The sequence below is a fragment of the Solanum verrucosum genome, unplaced genomic scaffold (assembly GCF_900185275.1).
Source record: "Solanum verrucosum unplaced genomic scaffold, falcon-dt-bn FXZP01000115.1, whole genome shotgun sequence".
Lineage (NCBI taxonomy): Eukaryota > Viridiplantae > Streptophyta > Magnoliopsida > Solanales > Solanaceae > Solanum > Solanum verrucosum.
The window spans coordinates 1,066,510-1,083,214 of NW_026020680.1; the positions used below are offsets into that span (position 1 = coordinate 1,066,510).

Sequence of the window (16,705 nt, forward strand, 5' to 3'; positions counted from 1 at the left end):
CCAATCATAGTATGCTCATAGGATCATCAACTAGTTCAAAAATAAGAAATGTGAATCAGGCAGCCAAAACTTAGTAAAACAGACAACCTACAATTACAACAAAAGTACAACATTGCCTAGACTCCCAGTCCTTATCCTAAACCGTTATGCACAATAAACATGGACAATCACAACACAACAACTCATTTTGATTCTCTCATGGAACCCATATGTAAACTATTAGCATACCAGTGTGGTACTTGATCTACTCGTTAGTATGTAACGACATGGTACCATATCCACTTATTAGTAAATATCAATGTAGTACCCGATCCAATCATTAGTATGTACTGGTGTGTTACCCGATCCAATTATTAGTATGTATCGATGTTGTACCTGATCCAATCATCAAACATACATCACAATCACAATCACAAATAATAGCAACAACACTAGTACCTCGAAGTGAACACTTTCATTACATGCGATGAATAACACCCAATATTTCACATCATCTCTTTTCTTTTTTTCCTAATCATTTATCATGCATGCAATACTAACAAAGCAGTTTAGAAGAAATATAACATAAATGGGAAACAAACAACTATCATCTTCCTCTAATCAAACCTTGGAAAGTCTACAAAACCTGACCTTTCTATCACGATCCAAAGTACATTCTAGACGTGACATGACATATATATAAGACCCCGAGAGATCCTAAGCAAGTCATTTGACATGTATACAACATAATATATGTTATACAAGAAGAGTTTAGGTAAAGAAGACTGATATCATAAAAGAGTTTGAATCATATAGCGGAAATATAACTATGTCTTGACATGCCTTTCTAATACATCATAATAGTGGTTGGGGGCATAACTCATACACCACATTCAAAGTCTATAATAAAAGACATAAAATCAAAAGATAAGCTAAATCATTATGAGACATGTACTCGGAGAATGAAGACTCACCAATCTGTAGGTAAGAGATAACTATCTGAATCTAGCCACGAGCGGGAGGATAAGAAACATCAAACTCTATATCATAAGATAATGTAGACATGAGTATGTATTAGTACATAAACTGTACGAAGTATGAGGAAATGCAATATAATATGAAACATTATCATATGGGGATATAAAATGTGGTATGCATGATCAAGCTAAAGTATAGTAAAAACCTTTAAAGAAGAATTGTGAATCATGAACATGGTTAGTACATCTTAAAATCATTAATGAGAGCCTCATAAAACCTTTCAAGGAAAACATAGTTCATTTTATTTTGTGGGATATGAGCTTTAACTGACATTAGACGATGTGAGCTATAACATGAAATCTGGTGTAACTTCCACACCAAGAAGGGAGAATCTACTTACCAAGGTAAAGCTTCATATCATTCATTCACATGCTATTTGTGGATCCACTATTTAGGTCATTTAAGACAATCATACGAGGTCACGTAGTTTAGAACTAGAGGTTGCTGCTAGAGACTATCCTATTTGAGCCTCCACCTCAAAGTTCTCTCGGTGCTAAGTTAAATTCCAACGGAATAGATAACGTCAATTATCAAAGCATAGCATTAGGATAGACAATAATAAACATACCTATCTGAATCATAGAGTAACTCCTTAAATCATTATTCAATGATGTGTGAGAAAACTTTCACCAATCGTGATTTCCTAATATGTGAGAAAACCTTTCACAATTTCATTGATGCTCATCTTAAAGCAACCTTAGTTCATAAAACATCTTTTTTCATAAATCAGCATTCACAAGTTTATAGCTTTCTTCATAAATTCATAGTCAAAATCATGAATAATGCATGAGTCCATATGAAACCAATTAAAAAACATATAACTGAATCAAATCATGCATAATAAGATTGAAATTAAATAATTGAATCATAACACATAGGACCCATGGAGAATTGAGTGAAACCCTAACTAGTTTAGATGAAATTGAATTGGAAACTTGGATATCTTTTGGGGCCCAATGGATGAATGAAATTCATTGGAAAATTTTCACATACCTTGATGATCAAAGCTCAAAAGTAATGGAGGAAGAGGGAGAGTTGAAGCTTGAACCCTAGATTTATTGCTTGAAGTTTGAGAAAATTTGAAGAGGATGAATGTGGATGAGATTTGGGAATTTGAGAGAAAGGGAGGGTTTGGGTAGATTTATGAATGAAAAATCAGTTATATGGGTATTTATAGGTCCAAAACGACATAGTATATGGTTAATTGGATAAGAAAAGACCAAAACACCCTTCATTAAAACTATCGAAAGTGACCTACGACCCATACTGGTCAACTGTAGAACCAACTTCAGAAACCTAAAAATTCAATATCATTTCCCACGAGACTTTTCTACAGCCCGTCGTTCCATCTACGGTCTGTAGTCCTCTTCCGTAAAACACAAGTTCAAGTTTAAAATTTCATTAAGCTTGGTTTACTTCTACAAAACCTTCTTACGGCCCGTAGAACCAACTATGACCTGTCAAATCCTTTCATAGGTCTGAGGTCTTAAATCAAATCTCTGAATCATTTTTACAAAAACCATCTACGACCCGTTAAATTTCCTACAGCTCATCCTGTCAAGTCGTAGGTCAAACTTCAGAAACATGAAATTTCCAAAGCTCAACTCAACTTCTGCGATAGCCTTTACAATACCCCTAGGACTTCCTACAGTCCATAGATTGGACTCGTTGTTCATTGCTTCAGTGAAGTTTTCTGCACTTTTCCTTTTCAACTTGACTTTTCAATTTTTGAGATATTACACTTTCTCTTTGTAATTATGAACTTCGGCTTGTTCTTGGTCTAAAACAAAAAAAAAAAAAACACAATCAATGAATAATGGCATAACAATACCCGGATTATTACAAAATCCTAAACCCCAAGTCATTCACATGATCACCCCACCCAAAAAAAGGTTTTTCCACTATTAATTCTAGTCAAAACCACCCATAAGTCAACCATCATTGATTTTAGGGAAAAGGCTCAAATATGTCATCGAACTTTCAGAAAATGCTCATTTATGTCATCCGTTAAAAGTTTGGCTCATCTATGTCATTGTTGTTAAAGAAAAGGCTTATCCATGCCATTTTTTTAACTCCGATTATGCAAAACCATTTTTTATATTCGAAACAACTTTTAACACTTTTCAATTGAAGTTTTTGGATCAAATGTACTCTTTTTGCTTGTTCTTCCTTAAGAACACCAAGAACACATAAAGAACATTAACAATTTTCAAACTTCTTTAATTTTTCACGAAATTACCTCAAATTTCAAGAGTAGTTTCCTTCCGAGCTAGATACCAAAACTCAATATCTTTTGAGCGCGAATTCAACCAAACTCAACAAGATCCACTTGAAATTTCTTCAAAGTTTCAAAACTTCAACATTCTTTGATGGTAGAGTTCTCCACAACTTCAAATCATTTGAAATTTTAAACATAGACTCAAAAAATAGTAGGGAACAAAGATTTAATGTCAAAAACAACTACAAAAACATGAAACAAAGCAATTTTTTGAAATTTTGGGACTGATTTTTGTTTTTATGGAATATTTTTTTAAATACGGGTGAATTATTTTAACTCTACAAATAATTTTAGAATTTTAATTTTTCAAAAAAGTAACTAATGATGTAGCTGGAATTTGAGATGATTTCGTGAAGTATTGAATGTGTTGAAAAGTTGGGAGTTATTTATATTTTTCATGTGTTCTTGGTATTCTTAAGGAAGAACAAGCAAAAAAGTGCATTTGATCCAGAAACTTCACTTAAAAAGTGTTAAACCTTGTTTGGGTGTAAAAAGTAGTTTTGCAAAATCGGAGTTAGAAAATGGCATGGATGAGCCTTTTCTTTAACAACAATGGCATAGATAAGCCAATTTTTTTACGGGTGGCATAAATGAGCCTTTTTTGAACTTTGATGGCATATTTGAGCCTTTTCCCTTGATTCTAAGGTTCATGAATTGGGTTACTATATTAGGGGAGTAATGAACTTACATTTATCAAAGAATTTGACGGGAAACTTGCAGAAAATGCCCTAGGTCGCCATTACTCTTCCCAAAAGTGAGTTTGCAGAATAATGGTGGTTTTGAAACGTTTCTACATAAATTCATGACTTATCCCGATCCAACCTGTTATAGGGGTCCAACCCGTTATTGCGTATCCATCATATTGGGACCACCTGCTAAAGCGGGAATTAATTCCCCTCTATAGCGACATGACACCAGCTAAAGCAGATTGCATGGGATATGAATTCAAAATTCTCTTCGAAAATCTCCATTTCACAACACACCTTCAAACTTTAATGTTCTAAACTAACCCCTTCACCCAAGTCCAATATTGAGAGTTCTACTTACCCGAATTTACTTACGAAAAGCCCTATGAATTTCTTAATGTCTTAGATAATAGAAAATCCAATTCAAGCTTAAACATTTTACCCAATTCATTCCCGAATTTTTCTAGACCGCACCTTGCTTAGACTTCGTTTGAGATTAGCCTAGCTCAAAATTTTCAAGTCATTATTCCAAGAGTTTTCCTGCCCAATGTATTTCACCCAAGACTTAACCATATGGACTAGAAGGGGTTGTTACAAGCAAACTAGAAACATTCGAAATCTACCATTAACTTTGATCGTTAGACTTTTTATGAGTGATTCTTCAAAATAACATTTGTGTAAAAGAGAAAAATCGGGCAACTAGGGTTGATTTGTGTGAATTAAGAGATTAAATAAAAGCTTTTGAAAGAAGGTAAATATTAGAGATGGTGCGTACTATTTATTTATATGGACATCCACATCCATCGCATTTCCAGTGTGTCATGCGCATATATACACAATTAATTTAAGCATTGCAGGTGTACACGACGGTTGTAGAAATAGGTTCTGAGAGTACTTAATACAAGTGATAGTTTATGTGTTCACTACATAAAAAGCTACGAGCTGAGGGGGGGAGGGCTTTAGTATTTCTGCCTTTCTTAAATCATCTCTTAGATCATACTAACAAAGAGGAACATAAAATAAAATAAAGATCTAAACTTTACAAACCTCATAACCACAAGCATCCATAATTTGATTGGAGGCTACCAACTTTAACTTGTAATTAGTGACGGATCTAGGATTTTAAGGTTGTGGGTGCTCTGAAAATGGCGGAGTCAAAAATGTAAAAAATACATGTTAATAATGAGATTCGAACTTGGGCTCAACAACACCACCAAAAGAGCCTTAAGCACCCACCCAAGAGTCAATGGGCCAATCAAATCATTTATTCAATGGGTGCTCTATGTTAATTTTATACAAATACCTCTTACTTTCTACATAGATATATATATTCCGAGACGAGGTTAATGGGTGCCACATGGGTCCGCCCCTTTTTGTAGTACATATAATTGTTTACATGCTATACTTTAATTTGGACACAACTCTCTCTCTCTCTCTCTCTCTCTCTCTCTCTCTCTCTCTCTCTCTCTCTCTCTATATATATATATATATATATATATATATATATATATATATATATATATATATATTAAATTATATTAAAATCATGTCTTAAATATTAGAGAAGTATTTAAATGATTATTTCCGTATACTAAAAAAATAATTATATTACTTTTTTGTCTAATACAAACCCTATGCTAAATTTAAGAAATATCACTCATAAAAAAATATTTACAGATATATCTCTCTTATGATAGTTTGAATCTTATTAAAACTACTAAAATAACTTGGAGACATTTTTTCCCCTACTAATGCACGCTAGGAACCAAAATTATTAGTATCCTTACTCCTTAGTTTAATTAAAAAATAAAATTGTATCAACCGAATAAAATTAAATAATTATTTGAGGAAATAATGTAGAAGGCTTTTTCTAATTCTTCTTTTCATATATTTTAGGAATTTATATTCATTCTTTTAATACCTTGTAAGATATATTTTAGTATTTTTATATTTTTTTCTTTCTATATATTTTAGGACTCGATATTATAATCAATACTATAAAGATTTTAACCCGTTCTGCATCACAAAAATCCGTAGATGGTTCAGCGGCCAAGAAGGCTCCTTTCCTTAGCATGGATCAATACCTTATGGGTGGGTTTAAATCTTTTCGGGTTAAAGCCGAAGCGGCCCGCAACCACCTCATTGCCATCTCTATTGAGACTAGATAATTTGAGGTCCGTGATACAGGCCCAATATAATTTCACATATTTTGTTGGAAAACTTACATAAATTCATAACTTAAGCTATTATAATCCTCTCTCGGATACATCTATTCCCTCTCGGATACATACCTATCCCCTCTCGAATACATCCCTCCCCCGAAGTAATATGCCATTTGCAATGTATTGGACAACCAAGGAATGTATCCGAGAGCAATGAAAAATTTGAGATTTTTGTAATTGAGGAAACTTCCCGGATATGATGTAATTAGCCTCCAAAGATATGATATTTTTGTACTTTATACTATTTTTTTCTTTAGTAAACAACTTCAATATATTACTTCATAATCTATTTCAAATGGTCATACGACATAAATGTGTCGTTTACAACCTAAATTAAGAAAGTTGAATTTTAAAAAATTCTATGCAGCAAGGAAATATATAGAGAATTGTGTTAGATTATGAGTTAAAATATTTTGTGTTCGAGGAATATATAAAATGTTGATATCTTTGAAAAAGTTCATCGATCTTCATATATATTCGCAAGTGGTATCTATTTTCCACAATGTTATTATCTTCGTTTTGTAATATTTGCACCATAAGCTTTGCATCTGATAAAATACTAATCATTGATCAATCAATTCATAAAGATCGATTTAAAGTCTTTCAAATCTCTATTGCTTCAACTTAAGTATATTGTGTTTGTAATTGGCTTTGTCGATGAATTTTGTGATACATTTTATTATTGTCTTCAATAAATAGAAATACTTAAAAAATTGATTTCTAACTTCACAACAATAAAAATAATCAAGAAAGCAACTTTATTTCTATATACAATAACAATTATCGTAATGTTATGGTCTAAATATTGAAAGTATTTATTAAAAAATTATGTTTTAACTTTTATCTCAAAAAAAAAATTTATGTTTTAACTCCACAACAATAAAAAAACAATCATAAAAGAAACTTTATTTCTATATACAATAACAATTATCGTAATGTTATATTCTAAATTACGTTAATTTATTTTTTTTATACTACACTCTTAATATCATGCCGTAAAGAAAACTCCAAATCTTACCCCCACAAAATAACCAATATACTTTTTTTCAGGTTGTTTTTCCCTAATTTATTTATTTTTAAGTTTTTTTCTTCCTCTATATTTCTCAACAAAGTCTTTTTCTATTGACATTTTCTTTTGTTGTTCTTTATTTTTTAACTACTCATTTTTCTTTAGTTTGTATTTTAATATTCATTAGAATTTGAATGTTAAATGTTTTCCTTGTCAAATTTTCTCTGTTAAGAAAATATCCTATATAGAAATGAAAATTTTATATTTTTTAATCTTTCGATGAATACATTATCAAATTATTAATTTCTTGATAGTTAAACATTGTTCATTCTTTTAGTCACGAAATTTGATATTTTCTTCAAACTAATTAAAAAATATTGATACGTCATTTTAAAGATTATTTTAATAATTAAGATACGAATTTAGTGGTCATATTATGTAACATAATATTAAAAATACGTTTACGCAATAATCCTTGAAAGTATTTTTAGGAACAAAATATTAACTATTCAAACACATTTTATTTTAATTAGTTCAAAATTTTCTTTCTAAAATATGTCAAAACAAGCTTAGCATTTATTATTGTTTGTAAGAAGTTAACTAATAGAAACTCTTCATTTAAACAAAATTACAATAATATCTTTATGGGCCCATAACAAAAGTTAAGACATGTATGGATTGTTCTAGATTTTCATTTTAATTATTAATTATACAGTTATTATTTTGCCCTTAAATAATGTTAAAATTACTAAAATGTCATTGGTCTTCGTTCTTTCTTCTATATAATAGATAGAAATTTAAGGGATCAATTTTGTCATTTCCCCACCTTATTGCTATCTCTATAAGGACTAATATTGTCATTTTCTTGACTTGGCCAAAAGAAGTCTATAAATCTTCCAAGTTGACTTTGACATTGAATAACAACTATGACAAGTTGTTGAATAATATAAACTCTTTTTGGTATAGTGGCTCCACCGTCATAAAGCTCTAAGTCTAAAAAATTGCAATGTATTGATTGAGAATCAAAGTTGGAACCTTCTCTAAACTTTCCCATTATATTAAAATTTCGAAGTTGGAAACTTCTCCGAAAGCCTTCACATTTTTCATGAACTATAAGTTGTATAATAGCAAAGCACTTTATAATTATTTCCTCATCATCAATCAATATCAAAATATTTCTTAATTGGAGTAAGCATGAGTAATTTGAAGCCCACGTTGAGTTTTGAACAAGGATGGCCTATATTGCAAGATGAAGCTATCAACAAAGTTATCCTCCTTGTTGAAGAAGGCCACACTTCCAACCAATTCACTTCTGAAGAGTATATGCATTTATACACGTATCCTATTTTCATACTTTTACTATACTATCCTGCATTCAGAATTTGAAGTTTATGTGTTCCCTGCAAGTATTTTAAATTTATTCAAAATTGTATATTGGCTAGTAGTATCTTAAGGTTTTATTGTGGGCAACTCCTCTCTTAACCAGAGGTCTCGGATTCTTTAATCCGAGCCTGAGTATGGAAAAATTCTTGGACTTGTATTTCCTAATTGAATTAACCAGAACAGTGTATAGCATGTGTGACAACAATCCAGCTGGCCCTGAAGCTCAAAAACTGTATCAGCAGTATAAGAAAACAATGGAAGGTTATGTCTCCTCAAAGGTAAGTGAAACTTTTGAGAGTTTTACATACATGATTGTTACTTCTTCTTTTTTTCGTTTTCTTGATATGATCATCGATGTTACAGGTAGTTCCATCTATTCAGGGAAAGAAAGACGACGTCTTGCTACACGAACTTGTTAAGAGGTGGAATAATCACAAAATCATAACCAGGTGGCTTTTCAGATTCTTTCATTACCTTGACAGATACTTAGTGCCTAGAAGGAGCCTCCCTTCGCTTCAGGAAACTGGCCATTTGACTTTCTATGAATTGGTTAGTTACGAGTACTTATCCATCGATATGTTGGATCAAATAGACGAATAATGTCAGTGTTTACATGGATTTTAATAAATTGTTGTAGGTCTATGGTGAAATGAATGATGGAGTGAGAGATGCTGTGATATCTTTGGTAGGTTTACTAAAAGAAGTCTCATGTACCTTAACTGGATCTTTGAATTTTGGTATCTATTTAATTTATAATAAGCTACTATGACTGTTAAAATAAGTTAATTATTGCCCATTGCACATGGCTACTTGTGTTAGCAATATGTTAAACTAGTAAAATCACCCGCGCATTGCGCGGTAATTTAATATCATGGAATTTATAATTTAAATTTAAAACATATCAGTCATTAATGAAGCTAAAATACTATATTATCTTATACAAGATTACATAGTAACAAATATTTATAATGTATAGAAAGATGATAATTATAACATCTTATCATTTATCTTTCAATCAATCATCTTTAATTTGCTTTTATAATTTATACTTTTTCTTTTAGGAAGTGTTACTATTTGATATTTTTGGAGAATCAAATTAACTTCAACCAGAGATATTAAATTATCATTGGTGAAGGGATGGATAAATTTTATAAAGGCTGAAAAAAGTGAACAAATATTTTAATTTTAACGTGTAGAAAGTTCAGCCCTACCTTTCACTTTACATCTATCATTTTAAAGTTCTCCATTTAAATGTATCATAAGTAATTATTAAAATGAAACATTAAAGGGAAAATGTATCATATTGGACAACAATTAAACTTATTATATATACTTGAAAGGGAAAAATGTTACACAAAACTATTAAGTTTGTTTGGGTATTTTTTTAAAATCAACATACCAAAGTGATGAAGTTCAATTTGTAACTACACAAACTTGAGAATCTTTGCATACTTCATATTGAATATGAGCTATTAACTTACTGTGTAGTTATCTATGTCTTTGGGATTAAAAGAGGCTCCAGTCTAGTCATATTCCTCTATAGGTCATCCGGCACATCCTTTAACACATGTCATAAGTTTATTAATTCTTGTCTTCTTTTCTAGGTTCACTTTGCACATCAAGGTGTGATAAAGTTTTTAAGGTCTTTATGTCCTTACAATGACATACCAAATTTGAATTTGTCTTCAAGAGAAGGTAGTATAGATCTTTAAGGAATTTTTTTACGGTACCTTTAATAATTTCAGCAGATAAAACTTGTGTGAATACTTAATTAACGTGTGTTATTTAATTTTTACTAACAAATATTTATCACAATAACTTTGCAGAAATATAAACAACAAAGTTTAAAACATGTACTCAAAAACAACAATTAATAACATAAGCATAAATTAATGACTGTAAAAAACATACCAAAATCTGTAACAATAAAATGAAAGATAAAGGAAAAAATCGAGCCCACTAAATGCACAGTGTCCCCTTAAGATATTATTCTTCTCTTGTACCCGAGGTTTAAAGGAATAGATCCTCTCAGGATAGAACGATTCTATTTACAAGTATATTGATACAAAAACAATTGTATAGTGAGCCACTCAACAGGAACAAAGTACACAAATATTTAAATGTGCAGAAGAAGAAGAAGAGGTTTAGAATTTTCGTTGTTTTAAAATGAGAGGAAATCCATCCATTTATAGACAACAAAGGATAGTGTGAACAAATGTTTATTGTGCCTTATCGGAAAGGTCACAACTCTTTGGAAAAGTTACAATCCTTCGAAAAGGTCATAACCTTTCATAAAAGTCACAACTTTTCATAAAAGTCACAACTTTTAATGAAAGGGGAAGGCTAGTTTTGAAAATATATAAATTAAAAGGGAATCTTGATTTGTGGTGGCGCCACATAGGCGGACTTAGCAACTTACATTTGGCTAATGTGATTAGCCTGTAATATTCTTGTTCATTTATGTTCACTAGTCCTTTAAATTCGAATGATCTAGCTAGATCGCCTTTTTCTCGGTCTACTGGTTCTTTCCATACTCCTCTGAAATAGTCTAGTATAACAACGATGTATACTTCCATAATCAGGGGTAGAGCATAGTGCCGAGGGGGTTCAAATGAACGCCTTTCGGCTGAAAAATACACATTTGTATATGGTTAATATAAGTTTTGTGTATAAAGTAGAAGTAGAAGTTGGACCTCCTTCTGCTTCTTCGTGAGTTTACTTCTTCATATTTTGAACCTCCTTAATAAAATTTTTGGCTCTGCCACTGTCCATAGTCCAGAAACACATTTCTCCTGTTCTAGAACTTCTGCTCGATTTCATATTTCTCTGGCTTCCTGAGGCCATATTGGACAGTTCTGTTTTTCTCTTTATAATCAATTCTATGTATTATATTTTACACTTAGTTTCTCTTTTACTTGTTACCATGATTCAGATTAATAGAGAACGCGAAGGAGAGCAAATAGATCAGGCCTTAGTGAAGAACATTTTGGATATATATGTAGAGATAGGTGGAGACACCATGAAGTATTACGAGAAAGATTTTGAAGAATCGATGCTGAAGGATACTGCTGTATTCTACTCTAAGAAAGCCTCAGATTGGATTGCAAGCAAATCTTATGAGGAGTACATGCTGAAGGTTAATTCTATTTCGCTTGCTTTGCATATTGAATAAACTAAATAGTTCCATTACATACCAAATGTTGATGAAATTCAGGTTGAGGAATGCTTGAAGGACGAGGAAAGGAGGGTTCAAAGTTATTTGAAAGACATAAGCAAACATAAGTTATTGGAGGTTTGTAATAGACTGCATCGTCGTATTCTTTATATTCTGATGCATATTGCAGAGTTAGTAGATGTTTTTTTTTTTTTTTATAGTAGATGTTGTTAAGACTATCTTTGACATATCTATAAATGCAATTTTTATCAGCCATTAAGTGTTTTTGGTTCTTTTCTTAGTAAGTGATTTTGATCATGATGTGATTAAGTACTCACTCTAAATGCAGGTTGTAGAATATGAGTTCCTTACTGTACATGCAAGCAAACTAGAAGAGAAGAAACAAATCAATCTTGGAGCTGCTTAAAAATGAAACACTTCTTGAAGAAGAGGTTGTGCCTTTATGTGATTTGAGTGTGACTACTATTTGATAAGTCCTAAATATTCATTTTCACCTAAACAAGTTGTTGTACTTTATTTGCTTTTGCTCTTTCAATCCTTTATATAAATGTACCTTGGGGATAGTGAATGCATTTTAATTGATATAGTGAAGTGTTTTAGTTTGATTGTGTAATAAAGTTACAAGAACGCGAAGAATTTTTTGAATTTTATAGTCTTAAACTATATATAATATATCAAAGTATACTATTTGAATTTTTTGTAGTTTTAAACATGTGTCATGTTATTCCTATATAAGAGTGCCTTAAAGGTGTATTCAATATGAAAGGAAAGTATTTTCCATGAAAAAAATATTTTCTTGAAAAGAATTTCTAAGAAAATAAGTGAGTTTCCTACCTTATTTTCTTGTGTTGAGTACATAAGTAAAAAAAACATTATCCTAAATCTTTTTTAGACAAACACTATGTTATAATATTCTTTTAATATTATAACATGATTGGATCATGAATCTAACACCAAAGTCTTTTCTTTTTTTTTTGCGTTAGGGCTAAATTTGGGCAAATGTCCAATTGACCGTGGATTTTAAATCAAAATCAAAATTTTATCATGGATTTGGAATCTTAAGTTGTGAGCTTTGTAGGTTTGGCGTGGGTTGATCAGAAGTTGACTTGATGACTAGAATTTGGCGTGTGTTTGGGGCAGATTTGGGGTGGGCTGATCAAAAGTTGACTTGATGACTAGAATTTGGCGTGTGTTTGGGGCAGATTTGGGGCGGGCTGATCAAAAGTTGACTTGATTGACTAAAATTTCAACAGATTGAAAATGATTATTTTAGGCCAAACATATATGCACAGTACTTAAACTTGTCTCTAAATTTTATTTTCGCATTTCAACTCAATTTTATTTCATTTTAATCCTTTACCTCCAATTTTCATGTTCCATAGACACTTTTAAATGATGTGGTAGAATGTGTGCATCACACTTTTTCTAAGAGAATAAAAGTCAAGAAAAAAAAATATTTACAGAAATAATAAAAGATTAACCCTTCAATTCTATTTTTTATGTATCGTTTAAATACAAAATACTAATTTTATGATTTCTTTATTTCTATATATGTTCTTCAACTGCAATTTTCCATTTTAAAAATCGGCGTACGTCCGTTATTTATCGTAAAAAATTAAAAATTGACGGATGACCATTGATATTTTTTTTTAAAAAAGTAACAATTTCTTTTTGAGAGATTCTCTATACTTTTGCGTGAAAAATAACTAACGAAAGTGTGTCAATTTTCTTTTATAAAAAAAAACAATGACAACTCAACGAAATATGTCGAGTTTTAGCGTTTTTAAGTAGTGTTATTAATTAGCAATGAACATGAGTTTTTTTTACTCGTATTTAGTTGAATGAAAAATTAGAAAGTTAGTATTTGAGTTAAATCCAAATAGACTGGATATGAAAAAAAATATGTGGTGCTATTTAATTAATTGCTTAAGAAAGAAAATCGACAGACTTTCGTCGGTTATTTTTTCACAAAAAATGTTGAGGAACTCTAAAAAATATTTTTTAAAAAAACAAATAAATTGAAAAAAAATTGATGTTCATCCGTTAATTATTTTTTTAAAAAAAAGTTGTAGTGTTGATTTTTAAAATGAAAAAGTGGAAATGAAGAACATAAATAAAAATGAAGATATCATAAAATTAGTATTCTGTGTTTAAATGGTATATAAAAATAGAGTTGAAGGGTTAAAATAGAACAAAACTAAGATAGAAGAGTGTCAAAATGAAAAACCAGGGCAAGTTAGAGGAGTTGTGTATGTGTTTTTAATTGACTTTTGTGTCATGTCATGGCATGTGAAGTAGACACATTCCACTTTGTTGATTCTTTGGAAATAAGTGTTTAAATGAAACATTGAAGAATTAAAATGGAACAAGATTGAGTTGGAGTGCCAAATGAAACTTAGGGACAAATTTAAGGATCTCAATATATGTTCGGCCATTATTTTAAGATATTTGGTCGTTTGAGTATGATTTTGAATAGAAGAAGATCATTGGATCATTTGGAGCGGTAGCATTTCAAGTGAACTAAAGTTTCGAGGCTAGTGAGGGTGTTTGGAGTGATTTGTTTTAATTGTTTTTTATTTTTAACATTTAAGATAGTTGTGTATATTTGAAGAAGCCACAAAATACGAGTTTGAAGTTAAAAGGTTAACTTTTTTTCTTCAAAAAGTATAAACGGTATATCAATTTTTTTTTAAATCAAAAGGGTAAAATCGATATCTTTTGCACATAATTAACTCTGTCTACTTCGTTAAATTTTTTTGATTAAAATCACTGCCCCAGCAGCGATTTTGTCAAAAAAAAAAAATCAGCCTCCCAGGAAGTCGCTGCCAAAGCAGCGATAATTTTTTTAAAAAAATAAAAATTAGGGAGAATATTTGTTTTCTGCCCGCTAAAGCTGCCAATGATTTTTGTTTTTTTTTTCAAAAAAAAGTTAATCTGAAAATTGGTGCTGGAGCAGTGATTTTAACCAATTTACTTTTAAGAAATCGCTGTTGGAATAGCGATTTTAATTTTTTAATTTTTTTTTGAAAAAATTGCTGCTCCAACAGTAATTTTCAGATTAATTTTTTTTAAAAAAAAATAAAACAAAAATCGTTGGCAAAAGAAATACGGGCAGAAAAAAAACATAATCTCGCTAATTTTTTATTTTTTTGAATTATCACTGCTTTGGCAGCGTTTTCTCCTTTTTTAAAAAAAATTTCGCTACCCCTGAAGCGATTTTAAACAATAGAAAATTTACAAAGGATATCGCTCCTGGGGGAGCGATTTTGCCCTTTCGATTTTAAAAAAATTGATATATCGTTTATGCTTTTAAAAAAAATAAAGTTATCCTTTTGACTCCGGACTCCATAAAATACTGCCGATGAGGAAACACTTGTTAACAATGGGAGCCAAGGAAAAATGAAATTACCCCATGACCAACAACAATTGACTTTCACATGACCTAGAAATTTGATGGACATCTTAGCGACAGAAGTTGATACCATATATTGATCATTATCGTCAGAAGAAGAAGAGCCAAAGTGAAGAAATTTGTTCTTATTTGTTACAAATGCTCAACTATTTTATTTTATTTTATAGGCTAAATAATTATAAACAGTTATAAAAAATGAATAGTTTTTATCCTTTCATCTTCCATTTTCATTTACTTAAATCTATATTAGTGTAATGGATGTTATAAAGGGCATAATTAATCGGGTATGACATAAATACTTTTTTTTAAAATACAAATAAAAAATACAAAACAAAGATAAAATGTCGAAAAAAAAGAAAAAAAAGATGAATAGAAATACTGGTCATAGAGAGATGCCACATCAAATTGTCAATATTCAGCTTTATATATACATATATAGGTTCATGCCCTTAGATGTTATTTTATTACTTTAGCTGACATCGACATTTTTGTAAATCTGATATCTACTTGGGAACATTTTATAATGTGGCATAGGCTGACAATTGAGATCATAAATTTAAAATAATAAAATTTAATTTATTATAATACTAATATCAATATCATAAAGATATATATATATATATATATCATTTAAAAAATATATAAAAAGTATTATAAATTGTAATAATTAACCGCTTTATTTTTTTTAAATCATATAACTAATTTGATTTACACTCCAAAATTCATAGGTGTCACATAATTTACACATTAATTCTTCATTACTTAATATATGTAATTATATCAATGACATATAAATTGAAATAAAAAAATTACATATTTTATTTGAAAATCACGTAATAGTACTATAAGGTATAATAATTAACAACTTAACATATTTTAAAATTTTAGTTGACTCTCCGAATTCCATATGTCTCATGTAATTGAGACAGAGAAAAACATATATTGGTTTAAAATTAATAAAAATATTATAAATTATAATAATTAACAACTTAAAATTTATAAAAAAAAAACCTTTAAAAAAATTTAGTTGGCTCTCCAAAATTAATCGGTATTACAATAATTAAAACATAGAAATTAACATAGATTGGACTCCTGCTGACATTTATGTTTCCTTTTTCTAATTTTTTTCTTTTATACTTTATATAAATAAATTTTTTATGTAAAAAGTATTATAAATCATAATAATTAATAGCTTAAAATATTTCAAAACATATAAAAAGTTTTTGTTAACTTTCAAAATTTCATCTATACCGCATAAATTGGGAGAAATATAGATATATAGATATTTTAAGTTGCTAATTATTGTGAGTTATAGTATGTTTTATGTAATTTTCATATATATTACTCGCTTTGTCCTGATTTATGTGATACAAATGAAATTTCAAAAGTCAATGAATTTTTTATAAGTTTTTTTTTATATTAACTTTTTAATTATTGTGATTTATAATATATTTACGTAAATATATTATAAATCACAATAATTAAAAAGTTAATATAAAAAAAAACTTATAAAAAATTCATTG

The 16,705-nt window shown here is 29.9% G+C and overlaps 1 protein-coding gene across 2 annotated transcripts; it reads left to right on the forward strand.

Moving 5' to 3' along the window:
• The first annotated feature begins 8,310 nt into the window (after positions 1-8,310).
• LOC125812192 (cullin-1-like) lies at positions 8,311-12,348 on the forward strand. 2 transcript variants are annotated; one of them, XM_049491715.1, is made up of 7 exons: positions 8,311-8,549; positions 8,774-8,873; positions 8,959-9,144; positions 9,233-9,280; positions 11,528-11,731; positions 11,810-11,887; positions 12,099-12,348. In XM_049491715.1, the coding sequence occupies exons 1-7, from the start codon at positions 8,407-8,409 to the stop codon at positions 12,174-12,176; spliced, it is 837 nt and encodes a 278-aa protein (XP_049347672.1). In that variant the 5' UTR covers positions 8,311-8,406; the 3' UTR covers positions 12,177-12,348. The 2 variants fall into 2 exon arrangements, with proteins under 2 accessions (XP_049347672.1, XP_049347673.1); XM_049491716.1 differs by lacking the exon at positions 9,233-9,280 and having other exon boundaries at positions 8,342-8,549.
• The last annotated feature ends 4,357 nt before the right edge of the window (positions 12,349-16,705 follow it).

Coding starts and splice junctions, on each gene's coding strand:
- LOC125812192 (XM_049491715.1), top strand. CDS start 8,407: ATGAGTAATTTGAAGCCCACGTTGAGTTTTGAACAAGGATGGCCTATA. Junction 8,550..8,773: donor GAGTATATGCATTTATACAC/GTATCCTATTTT, acceptor TGAATTAACCAG/AACAGTGTATAGCATGTGTG. Junction 9,145..9,232: donor ATTTGACTTTCTATGAATTG/GTTAGTTACGAG, acceptor AAATTGTTGTAG/GTCTATGGTGAAATGAATGA.